This window comes from Poecilia latipinna, unplaced genomic scaffold, assembly GCF_001443285.1.
Source record: "Poecilia latipinna isolate Pla-1442-1.1 unplaced genomic scaffold, P_latipinna-1.0 Scaffold661, whole genome shotgun sequence".
Taxonomy (NCBI): Eukaryota; Metazoa; Chordata; class Actinopteri; order Cyprinodontiformes; family Poeciliidae; genus Poecilia; species Poecilia latipinna.
Genome location: NW_015113277.1, coordinates 78,295 through 94,416, shown reverse-complemented (window position 1 = coordinate 94,416; position 16,122 = coordinate 78,295). Strand labels below are relative to the sequence as shown.

Genomic DNA, 16,122 nt, shown 5'->3' with positions numbered 1-16,122 from the left:
AAATGTAAATTTAACAGTTATTTAACTTTAATAGTTTCTCAACCATTCAAAAACTATTCATCTTTGTTAGGAAAGTGGTCTTTCAAACAAGAACAGAAAGTAAAAAAAAAAAAAAAGTACATTCTGCTTGCTGTACTGAAATGCGGTAGATAAGGCCTAGGGCCGTCTCACAACACCAAACCTAATCACACAGATGGGTTACACACCAGTAGATAAAAAGAAAAAGAAGATACCAGCACTGAATTATGGATTTTTCAGGCCTCCAAATAAAACCCGGTGTACACAACGGTGGTGTAGCTGGAGACAGTTAAAGGGAAGGGACACATCTACCCAAAGCAGAGGAATGTTGGCTCTGAATAGAAAGAGCAAACAGTATGGCAGCATGGCTTCACCCTCTCTTCCGCTTCCCTCTAGAAGAACCGACCAGAGTACTGCCTCACACTGAAACAGAGAAAAAAATAATAATAATAATAATAATACATATATATTAAAAACACGGGAAAATATTTATAAGAGCAGCAGCATGACCCAAGTCGGGCTGGGCAGCTGTAAATACTGGATGCTGAAAACCGCAAGACATCCTTCACGTGGAGCTCAAGTTGTAATAAGAATACCAAGGTCAAGGCTGGAAATAAATCCTGTCTGCTGGAACTGACACGCCAACTCAGACCTGCTCGATCGTGGAGCGATGAGGAGGAAAGGAAGTAAACACACACACACACGTACGTACTACCAAGTGATCTAATTACCGACTCAAATGGCAGATTTTGTGTATTTCATGCCCTAAATTAGCCCTGAGACCAGAATACTGTATATTTAGTAAATGTCTTCCTTAAGGTTAACTAGTTTGAACCAAAATGTAATTTTATGAATTAAAAAAAAGATACCAATTATCCAAACAAAGAATACAAATCTTAATCTTACTATTAATCACAAACTACTAAATGAAACCAAGAACTTTTTATTGTCCTGGTTCCACACAAACAGCATAAGAAGCGTCTCGGCTGCAGTGAGAGGATGTTGTTTTGCTTGAAGTCACATGCCTGTTCTGCAGCAAGTACTGGGCGTTCTGGATCTGGTCCTGTGTCCCTGTGATGGTGATGATGCGGTCCTCAGAGCCCTCTAGTGGTTCATCAATCTTGATGGATGCCCCAGACTCGTGGCGGATCTGCTTGATTCTCTGGCCGCCCTTCCCGATGATGGAGCCCGCCAGCTGCACCCCGGCAAAAAGGAAAACAAGTTCAGGAGCGCCGAAGGCATTTAATTTGTCTCGTAGGGCACCGCACTAATCATGTTCTACTTACATCTTTTGGGATGGTGACTTGCGTCGTGATGACTGGGCCTCCGATGTCGCTGTACGATCCTCTGCCGCCTACGGAGAGAGGAAAGGACCTTTGTAGGAGATCTTTCTTTAACTGGGGCTTGCAATCCAGAACAAGCAATCCCTTTATGTTAGGAAACAAGACTCTGGGACAGTAACGATCCATCCCAACTCACCAGATGGAAAGCGCTCCCAGGAAGAATTGTTGTCTTTGAAAAAGAACATTAAAAAAGGAAAAAAAAAAACACAAAGTGGAAAATGAAAATACACCACAGGAAGAAGAAAGGAAATGCATCACGCGACAGCAACTGAGCGGTAATGCCCGAATGGCCAAAACGCCAGCGATGGTGATGCATCTATAAAGAAATATTAAGCCTTGTTGGTCCAAGTGTGTCCTTTCATAGTAAATAGAAAGATAACAGTTGAAATTGTGCTGTGTACATTAATACCAATCGTCTTTTTTTTTTTATCTACTGGGTTTAACTAATTCACACTTTCACTATATCAACGGTAAGTAAACATTTAAAGAAATTGCTCATTGGTGCAACTAAAATTTCGACAATAAGTGACTAATGAGGCAGCAGAAGGGTTTTCAGCAATAGAGAATTAGCACCTTTTTTTTATTATTTAATTCAGCTATGTTTTCCTCTTCATTTAAACTGCTTTCCACACCAGTTCTTGGAAATCAATTAGCTGTGCTATGTTTAAAAATCTAAATGCCACTCAAGAGGAAATAGTGAAAGTGTAAAAACAACATCAACAGGTAAAACCTGTTTCTTCCTCCGTTCCACAGAAGCTTAATTTATAAAGAAATAGATATGCACAGCAGAAACAAATTTCAGTCAACGGCACCAAGTACTGGGTGTTGTTTCTAAAGTAGAAATGTTTCAGGAGCCGAACTTAAACCTAAAAAAAAAAAAAAAGTAAAGGAAGAAAACAAAAAGAGGATTCCCGCACTCTGCTGCATTATCCTTGAGAAAATTTCAAAACGACATTTAAACAAAATATTTGAAACATTTACAACATGCATCAGAAAAAAAAACTCTTCTGTTATTCCTTCTTTAGCTTGACTTTGGTGCCTTTGCATTTGTGTTATGTTTGAAGATGGTAATAATCTGTAAGTTGATAAAGTTGAAGGAGTTTGGAAGTTTTTTTTTTTTTTTACTCCAGGTTCTTAATTGGAAATAACACAGGAATGACCCCAGAAATCAGAATTACAAACTGGAAAGTTGGAAGAGCTTTGAGCAACTCAGAATTAAATAACCAAGATGGCTGCCAGGCCTTTAAAACTTACATCATGTACAACCTTTATTTATAAACATGAGATGGGGAAATAAACATTGATAAACAAATCCCACTGGTTTCCCCAACAGGAACATGTTAAATTCAGGTGGGACAGTGAAATAACATTTTATTTTTATGTTAGTCTTTATTTATCACAGTATTATCTTCAATCAGCCAGACTTATTTCAGATTGAGCTTGGTATAAGCCATAATTTAGTCATCAGTGATAATTTTAGCTTTAGTAGACTAATTTGACTTTCTGTTTAGTAAACTAAAAACACTGACTTGTAGAAAAATAATTTTTGGAAAATATTTCAACACTTGGGTAAAAACCCATTTAACTTTTACATTTATATATATTTTTTTTTTAAAACCCCGTCTCATTTCCTGTTAGAAACAAACTTCTTTGTTTAATGACAAATATTTTAAATCTACCAGGGGTAGGAATGTTTGGGCTTAATATATGTGTGATAAAATAAAATAATAATAATAATAAAAAAAAGAGTCAAACTGAAAATTAAACTCAACTTCAAGTCCAGAAGATCTCAAGATTGTCACTAAAATGTTTGGACATGCTCTGTTGAACAAGAAACATCTTGGTACTTCAAATGTGTAAACGTGTACAGCCAAAACAACAAACGCTCTCTAGCCATTTCAAGGCCAAAGTGTGTAAAAAGGTAATAATTACCACAGTTTAAATAAATAAAACTGCAGGATTATCATGGATATCAAAACTTACCGTAACCACCTCCACTCTGCGTTTCAGGATCACAGGAGAGGAGAGAAAGAGATGAAATTTACAAACATTAGTAAGGAATCAGAATATATTTTAAGCTTTCAGTAATAACACCAATTATAAACTAAATACACATATGCATTATATTACCAATCACTCTTTGATGTCTCACTATGGTTATGCCTTTTTTTTACCTCTCTTTATTGTACAAAGTCAATGTTGCATATCTGAAGACACTAGACAATACTTTGCAGAATCAAGGATGTTTAATAAAAGCTACTCTGAGTTCAAGACAGTCAAAAAAACAAATAAAATAGAAGATATAAGTATCTTTAGGATACTTTTAAAAGTTCTCTTATCCGACCAGCGTTATGTCTGCGAGGCTAATGAACGCATATACAGCAATACACACAAATTTGTTTACTCACATAAGGACATAAACTTGACAAATTTAACACCGATTTGTGTTTCAAAGACAAAGACAGATTAGCAAGCAGCTAGCATTAACCTAACTTGTATTGTAATCCAAATCCTAGAATCTGTATTACTGCTGAGACAACCGGAAGCAGTAATACAGTTTTTAAATAATATTTAAATCTCAAGAGTTCTTCCTTTTTATGGTCAAAGTATTCGTCTGCCCTCTTTTGCTTGCAGCTAAAACCTGCGGGGAACCACTTCAAGAACTGCTCTGGTTCAATTGCTCGCCTGGTGGATCTCTGGACTGCGTACTCAGTTGCTCAGTGGTAACCACGGAGACAACTGTTGCCAGGCAACAACAGGTCTACATGAGTGTGCATCCAATGTGAAGGGGGGAAAAATAATAAGAAGAAGAAAAAAAAAGGAGCCATATCAGAGCCAGTGTGCTGTACTACACTCAGAAAAGGAAACGCAATCACCATCTGAAAACACAACTCACAGGCAGAGACCACAAAGTCTTTTGAGGAAACAAAAAAACAGCAAGTGAGCCCTGAAGCTGCAGCTGATTACACTCACCATGCTGTCATAGCGGTCTCTGCCTCTTCTTTCACTACAAAACAGGGGGGGGGGAAAAAAACAAAAAAAACAAAGTTGTTAATACAGTTTGACCCAACAGGGGTTTTCCACCAAAATGCTCCAGTGCCAGATGAAGACTGTGTGCTTTATCTCCTTCTAACTGGTTTCTAACAAAGACAACAGGCTGTTAACTGGTTGGTTTTTGCACATTAAATGTCTGATCCTCGCTCGGTTGTATTCTGAATATCTGTAGACCATCGCAGTGCATGGGGACACTGCACCCACTGAAAATGGCCAGATTTACAATCTTTGGGAAAATGATTCAATCTCAAAGTTCACACTGAATTTTTGATATTTGCACAGCAGCCAGACCTCTCTCTGGATGAACTCACAATGAATGAATGAATGAATACAAACCTAAAAGGGGATTTTTATTTGAAATACCATAAAAAGTGTAACAAATGCTCGCTAAAACGAGTCAGCGTTTCCAAACATTTAAAATTTTAGCAAAATTAACTGATTTCCGACTGACATTTCTAAATACGCACAACGTTTCAAGACTGATTTGCAAACACCAGCAGCGAATACTCAAACATCTGATACGGTCATCAATGAAGCCACAAACGGCATTCATAAATTCAGTCAAAAACAGCAATTGCAACTGAATTTCAGCAAGTAGCAGGAGACGTTGAAACAAACAGTCACTGGAAATAAGAAGATCTGGTTCCAAGCAAGCAGTGACACTGGTTGATTTAGTGGAAGAAAAAAAAATAGGACTTTTTAAATCACAGATATGATCTTCTCTAAATTCTGTTAAGCTTTAAAGAGAAATTTAAAGCTTAACCTTTCTCACCTTGGTCTGTCATCCATGCTGCCATGATAGCTGCCATGTGAAAACCTGTCTCCTCTGCAAACAACATAAGAGAAGAAAAAAAAACAGATGGATGTGAGGTAGAGACGTAAAATAATTTAAGACTGAACAACTCCACTCTTAGATGTGCTTTTAAAGCCTCAGTGTTATTTTATGTTGCTGGTTACTAAATTGTAGTCTTTCAATTATCAAAACAAACCTTTGATGTACAAATTGATCATCTACAGTAAAAGCTGCCAAAACCAGTCCAGTAAAGTTAGCAAATTCATCCAAAAACAATTTAAACCCTAACAGATTCTGATCGAAAGTGTAAAATCTGCCCAATTCTCACCCTCCTCTTGGCGGTGGGGGTGGCGGGAGAGGCAGGTTACGCGCTCGGCTGCCCCCTCGTATGCCCCTGCTAAGCGGCGGTGGAGGACCCCGGCGAGGGCTCATGTCGTCATAGTCCCTTCTGGAGGGAGGCAGAGGTCTGCTGCCACGTAAAGGAGGCAAGCGCTCGAAACCGCCGCGCACGCGGATGGGAAATCCACCCATGGGTCGTCGGCCCCTATCCTCAAACAACATGGTGAAGCCACCGTAGTCGTACGTCTCATCATAGAAGTTAGGGTCGTAAGGCTGAGTACGGCCTTTAATCGGTGCCTGCAGATTGAAGAAAAGTTACGGCGAAATTATAAACCGACGCTGGAGTACACCGCGTTCAAAATAAATGTGATGTTCTACAAGTCAAGATGTGTCTGTATTAATTACTTTTAGAGAATTAATAGTAATTGAGAAGGTAGATTTACCTCTGATACTAGCTCCAGGATCACTTTTATGCATTCAACCACACGTTCTGGTTTTCCTCCCACTAAGACGACCCTGTCGGTAGAGTGTGGACAGCACTCTTGGAACAACTTGATGGTGGTCTGGGTGTTCTAGTACACACACACACAGTTTTTTTTCCCCATTCATATTCTGACTACACAGTCCAAAAAAAAACTTTCCTAATGAAATGCAAAAATGCACTAGAACTTGTCTGAGAAGTAGCAAACAAAGCGTCTTTTAAGATGAGCTTGTAGGACCAATGTGCGAAACAAAGGGCAAACACGTTTCCAAAGTTAAAGAGTTGTCTTTTTTTTTTTTTTTTTTTACTGCTCAGCTGTTAGTGCAGAGGATTAAATGGTTAATCTGGGCTGTGTCCTACCTCTCTCAGCTCCTTTATCTTGGCACCTTTCACTCCAATTATCCCACCAGCCAAGCTCTGATGGATCAGCAGGCGAAGCTCACAGTCAAAATCAATCCCACTGTAATGTTGGTACTAGAAAAACATAAGAACAAAAACAAAGTTCTGTGTGCTTAGATGTTAGTATAGAAGTTGTGGACAAAATATATATTTTTCAAATCCATAGAAAGGTTAACATTTGATGCAAATTATCGCTTTATTACATTACAATTTTTTTCCAAATGTTTATTTATTTACTGTACATTTATCTTAAAGATCATTCATGTCTAAAAAGACACCACTGTTTACTTACACTGACGTAACATCTTACCTCCTCTAGAGTCGGTATGATTTTCAGTAGAATCTCTCCAATGGTGTCGATACTGGCACTTACACTCAGGATCCTGCCAGAAACCAATTCGGCAAACAGGAATAAATGAATTACAAAAACCAAACACCAAAAAAACGGAGGGATAAACCTGACCTAAAAGACAGCCCAGCAGACAGTCCTGAACAAACCAATAAGACGCTTTAAACGAGTGCTTAATTTTTCCCCAACGCTACACTGACAGCAGTAGACATGCACTGACTCCCTTACTAATTTCAAAAGTAAGAGAAGCTTTACGAGGACAGGGGGTTCCAGCGCGTCTCAAAAAAAAAACAAAAAACGTGAAAGTGGCCACACAGATTTTGGGTAAGTGGTGTAAGAGCGAGAAACTTCTTCTATAACCATCCCACCACCAGGAAGTTGGGGAAAGAGAAAGTCATTTAAAAACAGTAGCTTGCCATTACAGCTGCACCACCAGCTCACCGTCTCATTGTGACCACGAGGTTGGGGAAGGGGGGGAGAGGGAAGGAGAGGGGAAGAGAGCTAAGGCACATTAAAACAGCAGAGGGGTTGGGGAGGGGTTACCAAGTGCTTTGTGGCACAGAGGAAGAGCAGGTTGGAGAGGGGAAGGGTGATGTGACAGGTGACAGGTTTGATAGGCAGATCTGATCTGATGTAACCTAAGAAATTCAACAGAAGGGGGAAGGGGGGGGGGATGCAGCACAATGGAATCAAGAAACATCAATGAAGTGACAAAGTGAAAGGGCGGAGCCTCCACAGGAAAGCAAGCTCTCTTTCTCTTCTCTCTCTCAGAGATCATGGGACGGTAATGGTGGAAACAGTGTGGGAGAGTGGGGGCAGAGGAGAGTGGGAGGTTGGAGGCAAGGGGAAGGGACCAGGGGTGGGTCACAGAAGACAGAGCGAGGGGGGAATTTTTTTTTTTAAAGATGCCTGCATTTCACAAATTTTCTCAGAGCAACAAATAAACCATCCAACTTTAGTGTTGCTGAGTATAAAACACCAACTACTTTGTAGTGGGCTGTCAGACAATTTCCGCATGATTGAGTAACTGTAATTACAGAGAGTCCAACTTAATAGGAGATACTTAAAAATGGACAGAAAAAAAAAATCAAGGAACAATACATGTCTTATAGAGAAAGGAGGGGGTGTTTGGTGAAGGGGAGGGGAAGAGGGTGGGGTTGTAAAGTGTCATGTATATAAAAATGTTCAAATGGAAACAGAAGGCAGGCTATCAAAGACAAGTGTTTCACTGTTCTAATCAGGCAGTGAGGCAATAACTGGTGGGACATACCGCTCTGGGCCACTGCTGTCTGGGACTGATACACTGGCATTGTACTGCATGGACCGAGGAGGAGGAGGTGGTGGTGGTGGTGGTGATGGTGGTTGTGGTGGAGGAGGTTGGCATTGGGCAGGGGCATTCAATCACATCATGTCAAGTTAGGTGCCCGAATAAGGAGGGGCACAGTATATGGACAGGGCCGACCGGGAGTGTCAGATGGCCGAGCGGTCGGGTTTCGTTCGGGGGCGGGCGGAGGTTGGGCCAACGTCAAGGTGGGCAACGCAGGAGGGGCATGTCGATCCGGTACATGGGCAACGGAGGAAGGTGGCCAAAAGTAAGAACAAAAACAAGTAAAAGGAGAAGGGAAGAGGGGGAGAAGGAATACAGTTTTAATTGAATACACGCCACACTTTGTCCCAAAAAGTGATATGAGAGAAACTGTGAGAGTGAAAGAGAACAGGAAGTGTGACCAGGACAGAGATAAGTTTTAACAGGCAGTATGAAGGAGCACATTGGTCAAGTTAACAATGCAGAGAAAAAAAAAATGTTCCAACAGGGCTGTTAGAAATACTCAGTTTCAAAAATTAGCAATGTAAGCGATATCTAAAATTAGCTTTAATTATTGGGGGTGGGAGAAACTCAAGCAGAGCAGTTTAACAGTGACTCTCTGGTAGAGGTTGACCGATATTATCGGCCTACTAATGAATTGGCCGAAACTTTCCAGTTTTCCAAAGTATCTTCATCAGTCTTGACGGCGCACACTTTTTTTTTTTTTTTTTTTTTTTTTTTTAAACAGGCATATCTTCAAACACCACAGCCCTGTTGCCACAGAGTTGATAAGGTCAGTGAAAATCATAACCAAGACCGAACTTCTCTTAACATCTAAAACAATTGGGCAGGAAGTTAAACCAGAACCACAAATGGGTCTTGTAAATGGAAAATTTACATACAAAGTGGTTACAATGTTGCTTTAAGACAAAGTCAATGTTTTGCCCTGATCTCAATCCTTCTAGAAGTTGTGGACATGTGTGTGTGAGAGAGGAATATTCCTTCTCTTATTATTGGGGCATTTAGCAAATATGAATAGTTTTGGTAATAATTAACTAAACACGGAGAAGTTTTGACTGATTTAACTTCAGACAGTACGAAAAACAAAGTGTGTCTTTGTTAGGTGGATGTAAACTTCCTCTTTCAACTGTAAACTGATGCATCTGTTCTGTATGTGTAATTATTACCTGCATGTACGCATCACTAGTGGAATGACAGAACTTGTTCACAGCTTTGGATATGGAGAAATTAAACAAAGTAGAACGCGTCTTCCTGTGTTGTGACACTGCTAGCTTGGTACCACACACGTTACTGTTGTGTGTAATGTGTTTGTACACACTCTTGTGCTCTGTCCACTGCACCACTGATGTTAATGAAACTTATTGTTAAAAAGCTTATTAGTATGGACTGAAGATGTTGCTGACAATGGATGTCATAAAAGCAGATTGTAGTTGCAGGGGAGACTATGTTTCAGTTACTCACAAATTTTACTAAATACAGGAATTGTGCTTTGTGCATCGAGTTTCATTCAATCACATTATGCAAGTCCTAATCAATGTCATTTCCTCCGATGTTCTCCTTACGATTTACGTAGAGGAAATTTGAGCTAAAAATGCCTTAAGAGTTGTTTTTAAGGGAAAACAAATAACAGAGGAAGATGTAGTTCCCACCCCCTCTCCCTTTTCTTAACTAAACTTGAAAAATTCAGCACATTTATTTTGGGTCCTCAACTTGACTCATACAAGTTATGTTTTAAGCAAATTAATAAAACGGTAATCAGCGGGCACCTTTAAATGTCTCCTTTCCTATATGAATTGTATTACAGTAGGGAAAACAGAAGCTACCAACTTAAGGCGATAACATCAGGCCACTAATGAACCAATTAAATGAGAAAGAAAATGGAAAAGTTTTGATCAAATGTAAAAAAGGAAAAGAATCACAAATAAATCAATGTCACAAAACAAAGTAAATTGTCTCAAAAATCTGCAATTGACACTTTAAAATTGGTATCAGTAATAGAAAATCCCGTATCGGTCAATCTCTACTCTCTGGTCTCAGTAATGCTTTTTTTGTAGCACTGTGCAGTGATTCTTGACGACAGATGATTAAAACCAACAAACAAATTTTGAGCTGCTTTTATAATAACCCAGATGCTAGAACGCGCCAACTACTAACTTTCAATTGTTCTGCAACATATAAAACTCAAGAACAAATAAAATAACCCAGTTGCACCTGGGAATTGTTTATATTTTGTACATTCACAATTTTTTATGCATTTATCAGGAACTAGAATTTCTGTGTAGGTTAAAATTTATTTTGTGGTTCTACCTGACCAGAGCATCTCTCTCTTTTCAACTAAACTGGATTTTTTTTTTTATGAACAAAGTGAAGGAGGCTTTTTTTATTCGAGTTTTCTTTCCACTCCATATTTGTTCAGGTCAATCACCATAAAATCCAAGTAAAATACATCAAATTTTGTGACAGAAAAAAAACAACTAAATGTGACAATATTTTTCTCAGGGTTGAATAAGACTTGTGTAGATTAGAATCAGCACCAAAAGGAAGAATAAGAAAGCTAAAGTTTTCTGAGTGCAAATATATATGAAGACATTTTTATCTATTTACTCACGTCTGTGCGAAGAGCTTTTATGTTCTTGCCACCCTTTCCAATGACGGCTCCCGCATTCTGTGAAGCAAAGCAAAACACTTTGATCACCGAGAGAGAGGAAAGAAAAAAAAAAAAAATATAAAAAAAATTGCTACGTGGCCCAGCAAATAGCAGGGGCTCATGATATGATCTCTGATTACTTTGCTCTGAAGCAGAACACGCAGCTCCACCATCTCATCAATGTTGCGTGAACGTTTGAAGGCCTGCTCCTCGTCCATGTCCTCAGCAGGACGTTTACCTGAGACAGAAGGCAAGGTCAAACCCAAAGCATGCAGCAACCTCCTAAATTATGCACTTACAGAAATAAAAGATGAGCCTCTCTCTTTTTTTTTTTTTTAAGTTTACTTTTTAATATTTCCTTTACAAGAATCATAAGTTAGAATGTTCTCCTGATTCACTTGTGGAAGTGCTATAATAAACCAAATTAATATTAGTAAAAATAAAATCCTCGAATGAGCAAAGTCTACAGCATATACCATCAACACCAAGTACACTTCAGTAGCCAAATGCAACTTGGTCTACGTCCAGAACCAACATGTACCCTTTCTGAATTAAAACATGGGCAGATCTGCTCTGGGCCCACAGAACAGCAGTTTCCTGGACAAGAGGCTCTCTCAACCATCTGACATGACCACATGGTAAGTTATTCTGGCCAGAAATGTTCTTTTCTCATGGTTATAATTTTAGTCTTCAGCAAATCAACTGGCCAATGGAAATCTAAAAATTCGATGCTGGCTTTGAGACCGGTTGGAGTCTGGAAACTTCTCAATGACAATGTTATTCTGGGCAGTTCTAACGCGCAATAAGAACGTGTAAAATGAAGATATGCAAGACCTCACCATTAGTGTCAGTGTTGCTGAATGAAATATCTTCGTCCTGCTGTTCGCCCTTCATTTCCATTGTCATGAGTCTGCAGTGAAAAGCAAAGCGGTTCTTCTTGGATCTGCTAAACAGTGAGAATAAGCTCAGCGCAGTGGAATAATATATGTTTGTTAAATAACATATATTATATTATTTCCTTCATTATTAAAACAGCCAAAGACATTTCCCTTCATCAGTTTTGGTGATCAGCAAGTCAAATCCTGAAAAATGTGCTTCCTTTTGTATAGTATTTGAAAGATACCATTTTTGTCAACCAACAGAACATTTATTGATGCACCTGTATATCATAATTTGGCCTAAACAAGGTCTTGAAGTACACTTAATTAGATACACCTTTCTGAATTTCATAAAAATACTTCTTATATTTGATTCAAATGGGAAAAATATTTCTACAGGAGTTAAAAAATTTATGTTTAGCAGTTAGAATAACTTTTGAATTTGAATAACGTTTGAAAATTGAATTTGCAGCCCATACGTAAAAGAAAATTGGAAGAAATCTGTATTGATCAGGAAAGGCCCCTCTATTTTTGTAGTTGTCACTTTGGAGAAAATAAAATGCTTTATAAAGAATCGCATAAGCACATTCTCCATTAATAAAATTAGCCCAGCACATCAGTATACCTTTACCTGCGAGCTTAATTAAACCTTAAGTGTTTTTCCTACTATCATGTTAAACATGCCTGCTTGTTTATAATAAAACGTGGACTTTAGCCTTAACGGGACTGAGTGTATCCAGCTAACACATGCTACCCTCCTACGTGCTCTTCCCACAACTGAGGATTATATATTTTTGCAGAAGCATCACTCCTAAACAGAGGCCTGGATAAACACAGCTAGGACGTTATGCTACTCTTGGCTTTAGAGAGCAGCCCCGGTCATGTTTGCATAGGTCCTGTCCAGAGAAAGGAAAGTGCCTGTTAGCAGTTTGTGTGCATAGCTCTCTATGAATAGGATTTTAATGTTGATATAAACCATGACTGTAGATTGAGGGGGTGTAATTTGAACGGGAAACGTATTTTTTCCCCGGATTTTACAAAGCCTTTAGCAGTGTTGGCATTACTTTCCATGCTAGCAGCTAGTTAGCCAGCTAGTGGGTCTGTGCGTTTTACGAGGCGCCAGCTAGTGTCCACGTTAAGACTGGCCAACATGCACGACAAGAAAATAAAGACAAGCAGAGCAGGCACGTTAAATTACCGTCCTCTAACAATGTCCAATATTCAGACCAAAAGCAAAGAAGGTAAAGTCACGAGCTACTATCAAAATGTAACCTTTATAAAAACAGACCTGCAGCCAAACCACGTTCACCGCGGTCCTCTACCGTCGCCTCGCCCCGAAAAATCCGTGGATAGGTTCGATTTGTCGACCTTCTCCCGCTCGTCTCTTTGCACACCCTTCTCAAGTCAGCAGGGATGGGCGGGGTTAAGACAAAATTCATCAAAAAGAACTGATAAGCTTGTTATCCACGTGTATGAGCGATTTGGTCAATTTTATCTATTATGAGAATCTTAATTTGACATGCAACATTTAATGCATCTTCGGTGCAAAATTAAGATAAAAAAAAAATGTAAACAACAATTTTGGAAAAGAAAAATCCCCTAAAAAGTGGTAAAACTCTGGGGGCAAAAATAAATTATGTTTGGCAGCATTGCAAAAATATACAAATCAATTTGTATGTTAAACACAACTTGATGATGTGAAACAAACTGGGGGGATTATTAGAATCAAAGTTTGCCCAGGTAAACAGTTTCCACTTGAACAATACACATTGAAGTCCAGTTAATGGGAGGTCAAGGAGGGTATTGAAGTGGCAGGAGATGACATCAGCTGTAAGAAGTAAAGAATTTAAAGCAAGGGTCAAATAATTGTTGCTTTTCTTTTTAAAATTACATTATGCATCCTTGTTTTACATTTTATGTATTTACCATGGTAATGGAATATTTTGACTTAAGGTGAACAGGCAGTGAGAATTTTATTCCAATGTGCCTAATGTACACATAGAGGTTTTGCTACATGAATCAACATCAGCCTTGTGGCATAAAACAAATAAAATGATTTGATCTAAAAGATGACAAATGTAACATACTTGGTCGTTTAGATTGGGTATTAGTGAAACCACAGCTCCATGTGAGATTTAGGACAAGTGTGCCACCAGCTGGCTTAGACAGACAGATGAGCTCAGAGATGGTCACAGGAGGCATTGCAGGAGTGGCAATAACCAAAGGTTTCTTTAGCTTAGAAAGGCATGAAAGAAATCAATACTATGGTCTGATGTATTTTGTACAAAGTATGCTTTTATGTATTCTTACATTTACTAAACTATTATGGAATGCTTGGTAGATTTAAAAGAAATAGGCCAATCCAGGAGGAATGCATTGTTTTTATATTAAATATTCTTATTTAATCACATGCTAAGCTTTTAGAACTACAGTAGGGTTTAATTTGTTTATTTTTTGCTTTCTAGCAATATAAGTTTGACAATATGATGAGATCGGAGGTCATGACTTCAACCCAGTGCTCCTCTTCACACTTACTGGAAATCCTGAGTTCCAGTGAGGTCAGATTTGGATCTCATTCTTGCAGTGTTGTATTCTCCACATTCCCCTCAGATATTGCAAAAATACATCTCTATCTCTCTCTCTCTCTCTCTCTGCCTCTCTTTCTGTCCATCCTATATGCTGGGGTTACCATGGAGACAGATATAAATCAGTTCTTGATGTTTCTCATAAAAAAAGGGAGAGAAAGGCCAGTGTACATATTTTCATCTGCAACCATAGCGACACTTGATATTGTCAGTGCTATTTGTTAAAAAGCAAGTCACCATAGCGACACTAACCATCCAGACTGTGTCATGGATCATCTGTCCCAACTGCCTCCTGATCGTGTACGGGAAATTTAGGAATCTGCAAAACAGTTTTATTTGGTCATTTTGAAATATATGATCACCTAGATAATTTGCTGCTCAGTGATAAGTGGAATTAATTTTATTATTTGTGAAACGTGACAGATACTGTAGATTTTGTAGGATGGATTCTGCTGTGTAGGTTGATCTGAGTGTGTTAGAATATCATCAAAAAGTTAATTTCTTTATGTGATTTAAATCAAAAAGTGTCTTGTGCATTATATAGGTTCATTTCTTGAAGATGGATATATTTCACACTTTTATTATGATGATGATGATGATGATGATGATGATGATGATGATGATGATGATGATGATGATGATGATGGCTTAGAGATAATAAACACTTCATAAGAAAAATACAATTTTGGACATGACAGTTGTGTAGCAGAAACCCTCAAGAAGGACAGGTCTCAAAAGGTCATTGTTGAAGACATACCTGTAAATCCACCAAGGACTGGCTGAGAATTATAATGAAAAGCCCTAAGCTGAGTCAAAGCCCAGATCTGGATTTCAATGAGATGTTTGGGAGAGATTAAAAACAGCCTATACATGCAAGAAGACCTCTCCTACATTTCACAGCTGACAATCAGAGACGGGGCAAACTTTTGTCAGACTAAAGTGACAAGCTGGTAGTTTAACAAAGTTCAAATATACTTTTATACAATTGATTTATAAGTATAAAACAAGATTAAGGTTTGTGTTTACCTGTGGTTAAGTTTCTTTCTTGTCCTGAAATGGCCTTTTGCTAAAAAAAACAACTTCATAATAATGAGGTGTCCTATTGCACTTTTCAGTATCGAGCAACATTAATGTGTGAAAAATACTTCTTTTACACAATATTCTAATTTTTGGACAAACTGAAGAAGAGTTTGTTAAATGCTGAATATCATAATTTGGCCAAAACAACTGCTTTAAGTACACTTCATTAGAAGTGTACTTAAGGGACGGTAGATATACCTTTCTACCGTCCCTTAAGAGTGTGACATTGCCTTTATTCTTTGTGGCATATAGATTCGACAACGTGTCCGGAAAAAATACTCAAGAGATTTTGGTTAATTTTGATATGATAGCATTATGCAGTTGAAACAAGTTTGTCAGCTAAACATTCAAGAAGCAATTCTCCCATTAAACCACATCCCCAATGTTCCCTACCAGATTGAGATCTATATAAAATATAGATAAATAAAGTGAACTGAGCGCCATACTTATTATTTATGCTGTCGTGGCACAGTGTGTTATGCTTCTGGAAGTATAGTCAGCAGAGGACTGGTCATAAAGCTATTGACATAACAATATTTAGTAAGACTGTGGTGTTTAAGTGATCTTCAAATTGAAGTAAGGCACCAAAGTGTTTTAAGGAAATGCCTCACACTATTGAACCTCTATTGCCAGATATGATACTTTATATCTTAATCTATGTTGTTTATACCAAATTCTGAATACTGCGGGAAATTTTTATGCAATTTATTTATTTATTTTTTTGTCCAAATTTGGTAATTCTGTCCATAACGGACAGGAGTGGCACCTGGTGTGGCCTTCTGCAGGTTTAGCCAAAGTGCTGCAGGGTTTGACGTGCTGCGCATGAAAT

At 38.4% G+C, this 16,122-nt stretch overlaps 1 protein-coding gene across 5 annotated transcripts; it reads right to left on the bottom strand.

The window, feature by feature from the left end:
* Positions 1 to 5: 5 nt before the first annotated feature.
* Positions 6 to 13,055, bottom strand: hnrpkl (heterogeneous nuclear ribonucleoprotein K, like). 5 transcript variants are annotated; one of them, XM_015044044.1, is made up of 16 exons: positions 12,917 to 13,049; positions 11,590 to 11,660; positions 10,891 to 10,988; positions 10,712 to 10,768; positions 8,047 to 8,090; positions 6,738 to 6,810; positions 6,389 to 6,502; positions 5,991 to 6,119; positions 5,537 to 5,844; positions 5,188 to 5,241; positions 4,335 to 4,368; positions 3,345 to 3,360; positions 1,498 to 1,530; positions 1,305 to 1,372; positions 1,044 to 1,213; positions 6 to 441 (listed from the first exon to the last, which is right to left on the bottom strand). In XM_015044044.1, exons 2-16 carry the CDS (start codon positions 11,654 to 11,656, stop codon positions 411 to 413), a joined length of 1,296 nt encoding a protein of 431 aa, XP_014899530.1. In that variant the 5' UTR covers positions 11,657 to 11,660; positions 12,917 to 13,049; the 3' UTR covers positions 6 to 410. The 5 variants fall into 5 exon arrangements, with proteins under 5 accessions (XP_014899530.1, XP_014899531.1, XP_014899528.1 ...); XM_015044045.1 differs by lacking the exon at positions 1,498 to 1,530 and having other exon boundaries at positions 12,917 to 13,046; XM_015044042.1 differs by lacking the exon at positions 6 to 441 and having other exon boundaries at positions 907 to 1,213; positions 11,590 to 11,696; positions 12,917 to 13,055.
* Positions 13,056 to 16,122: the final 3,067 nt, after the last annotated feature.

Bases quoted from the DNA above. Each gene is read 5' to 3' on its own strand.
- hnrpkl (XM_015044042.1), bottom strand. From the start codon at position 11,656: ATGACAATGGAAATGAAGGGCGAACAGCAGGACGAAGATATTTCATTC. The intron at 10,989-11,589 runs GTGAGGTCTTGC...CTTCTGTCTCAG, and splicing joins CAGCAACACTGACACTAATG to GTAAACGTCCTGCTGAGGAC. The intron at 5,242-5,536 runs GTGAGAATTGGG...TGTTGTTTGCAG, and splicing joins CCCCCACCGCCAAGAGGAGG to AGGAGACAGGTTTTCACATG.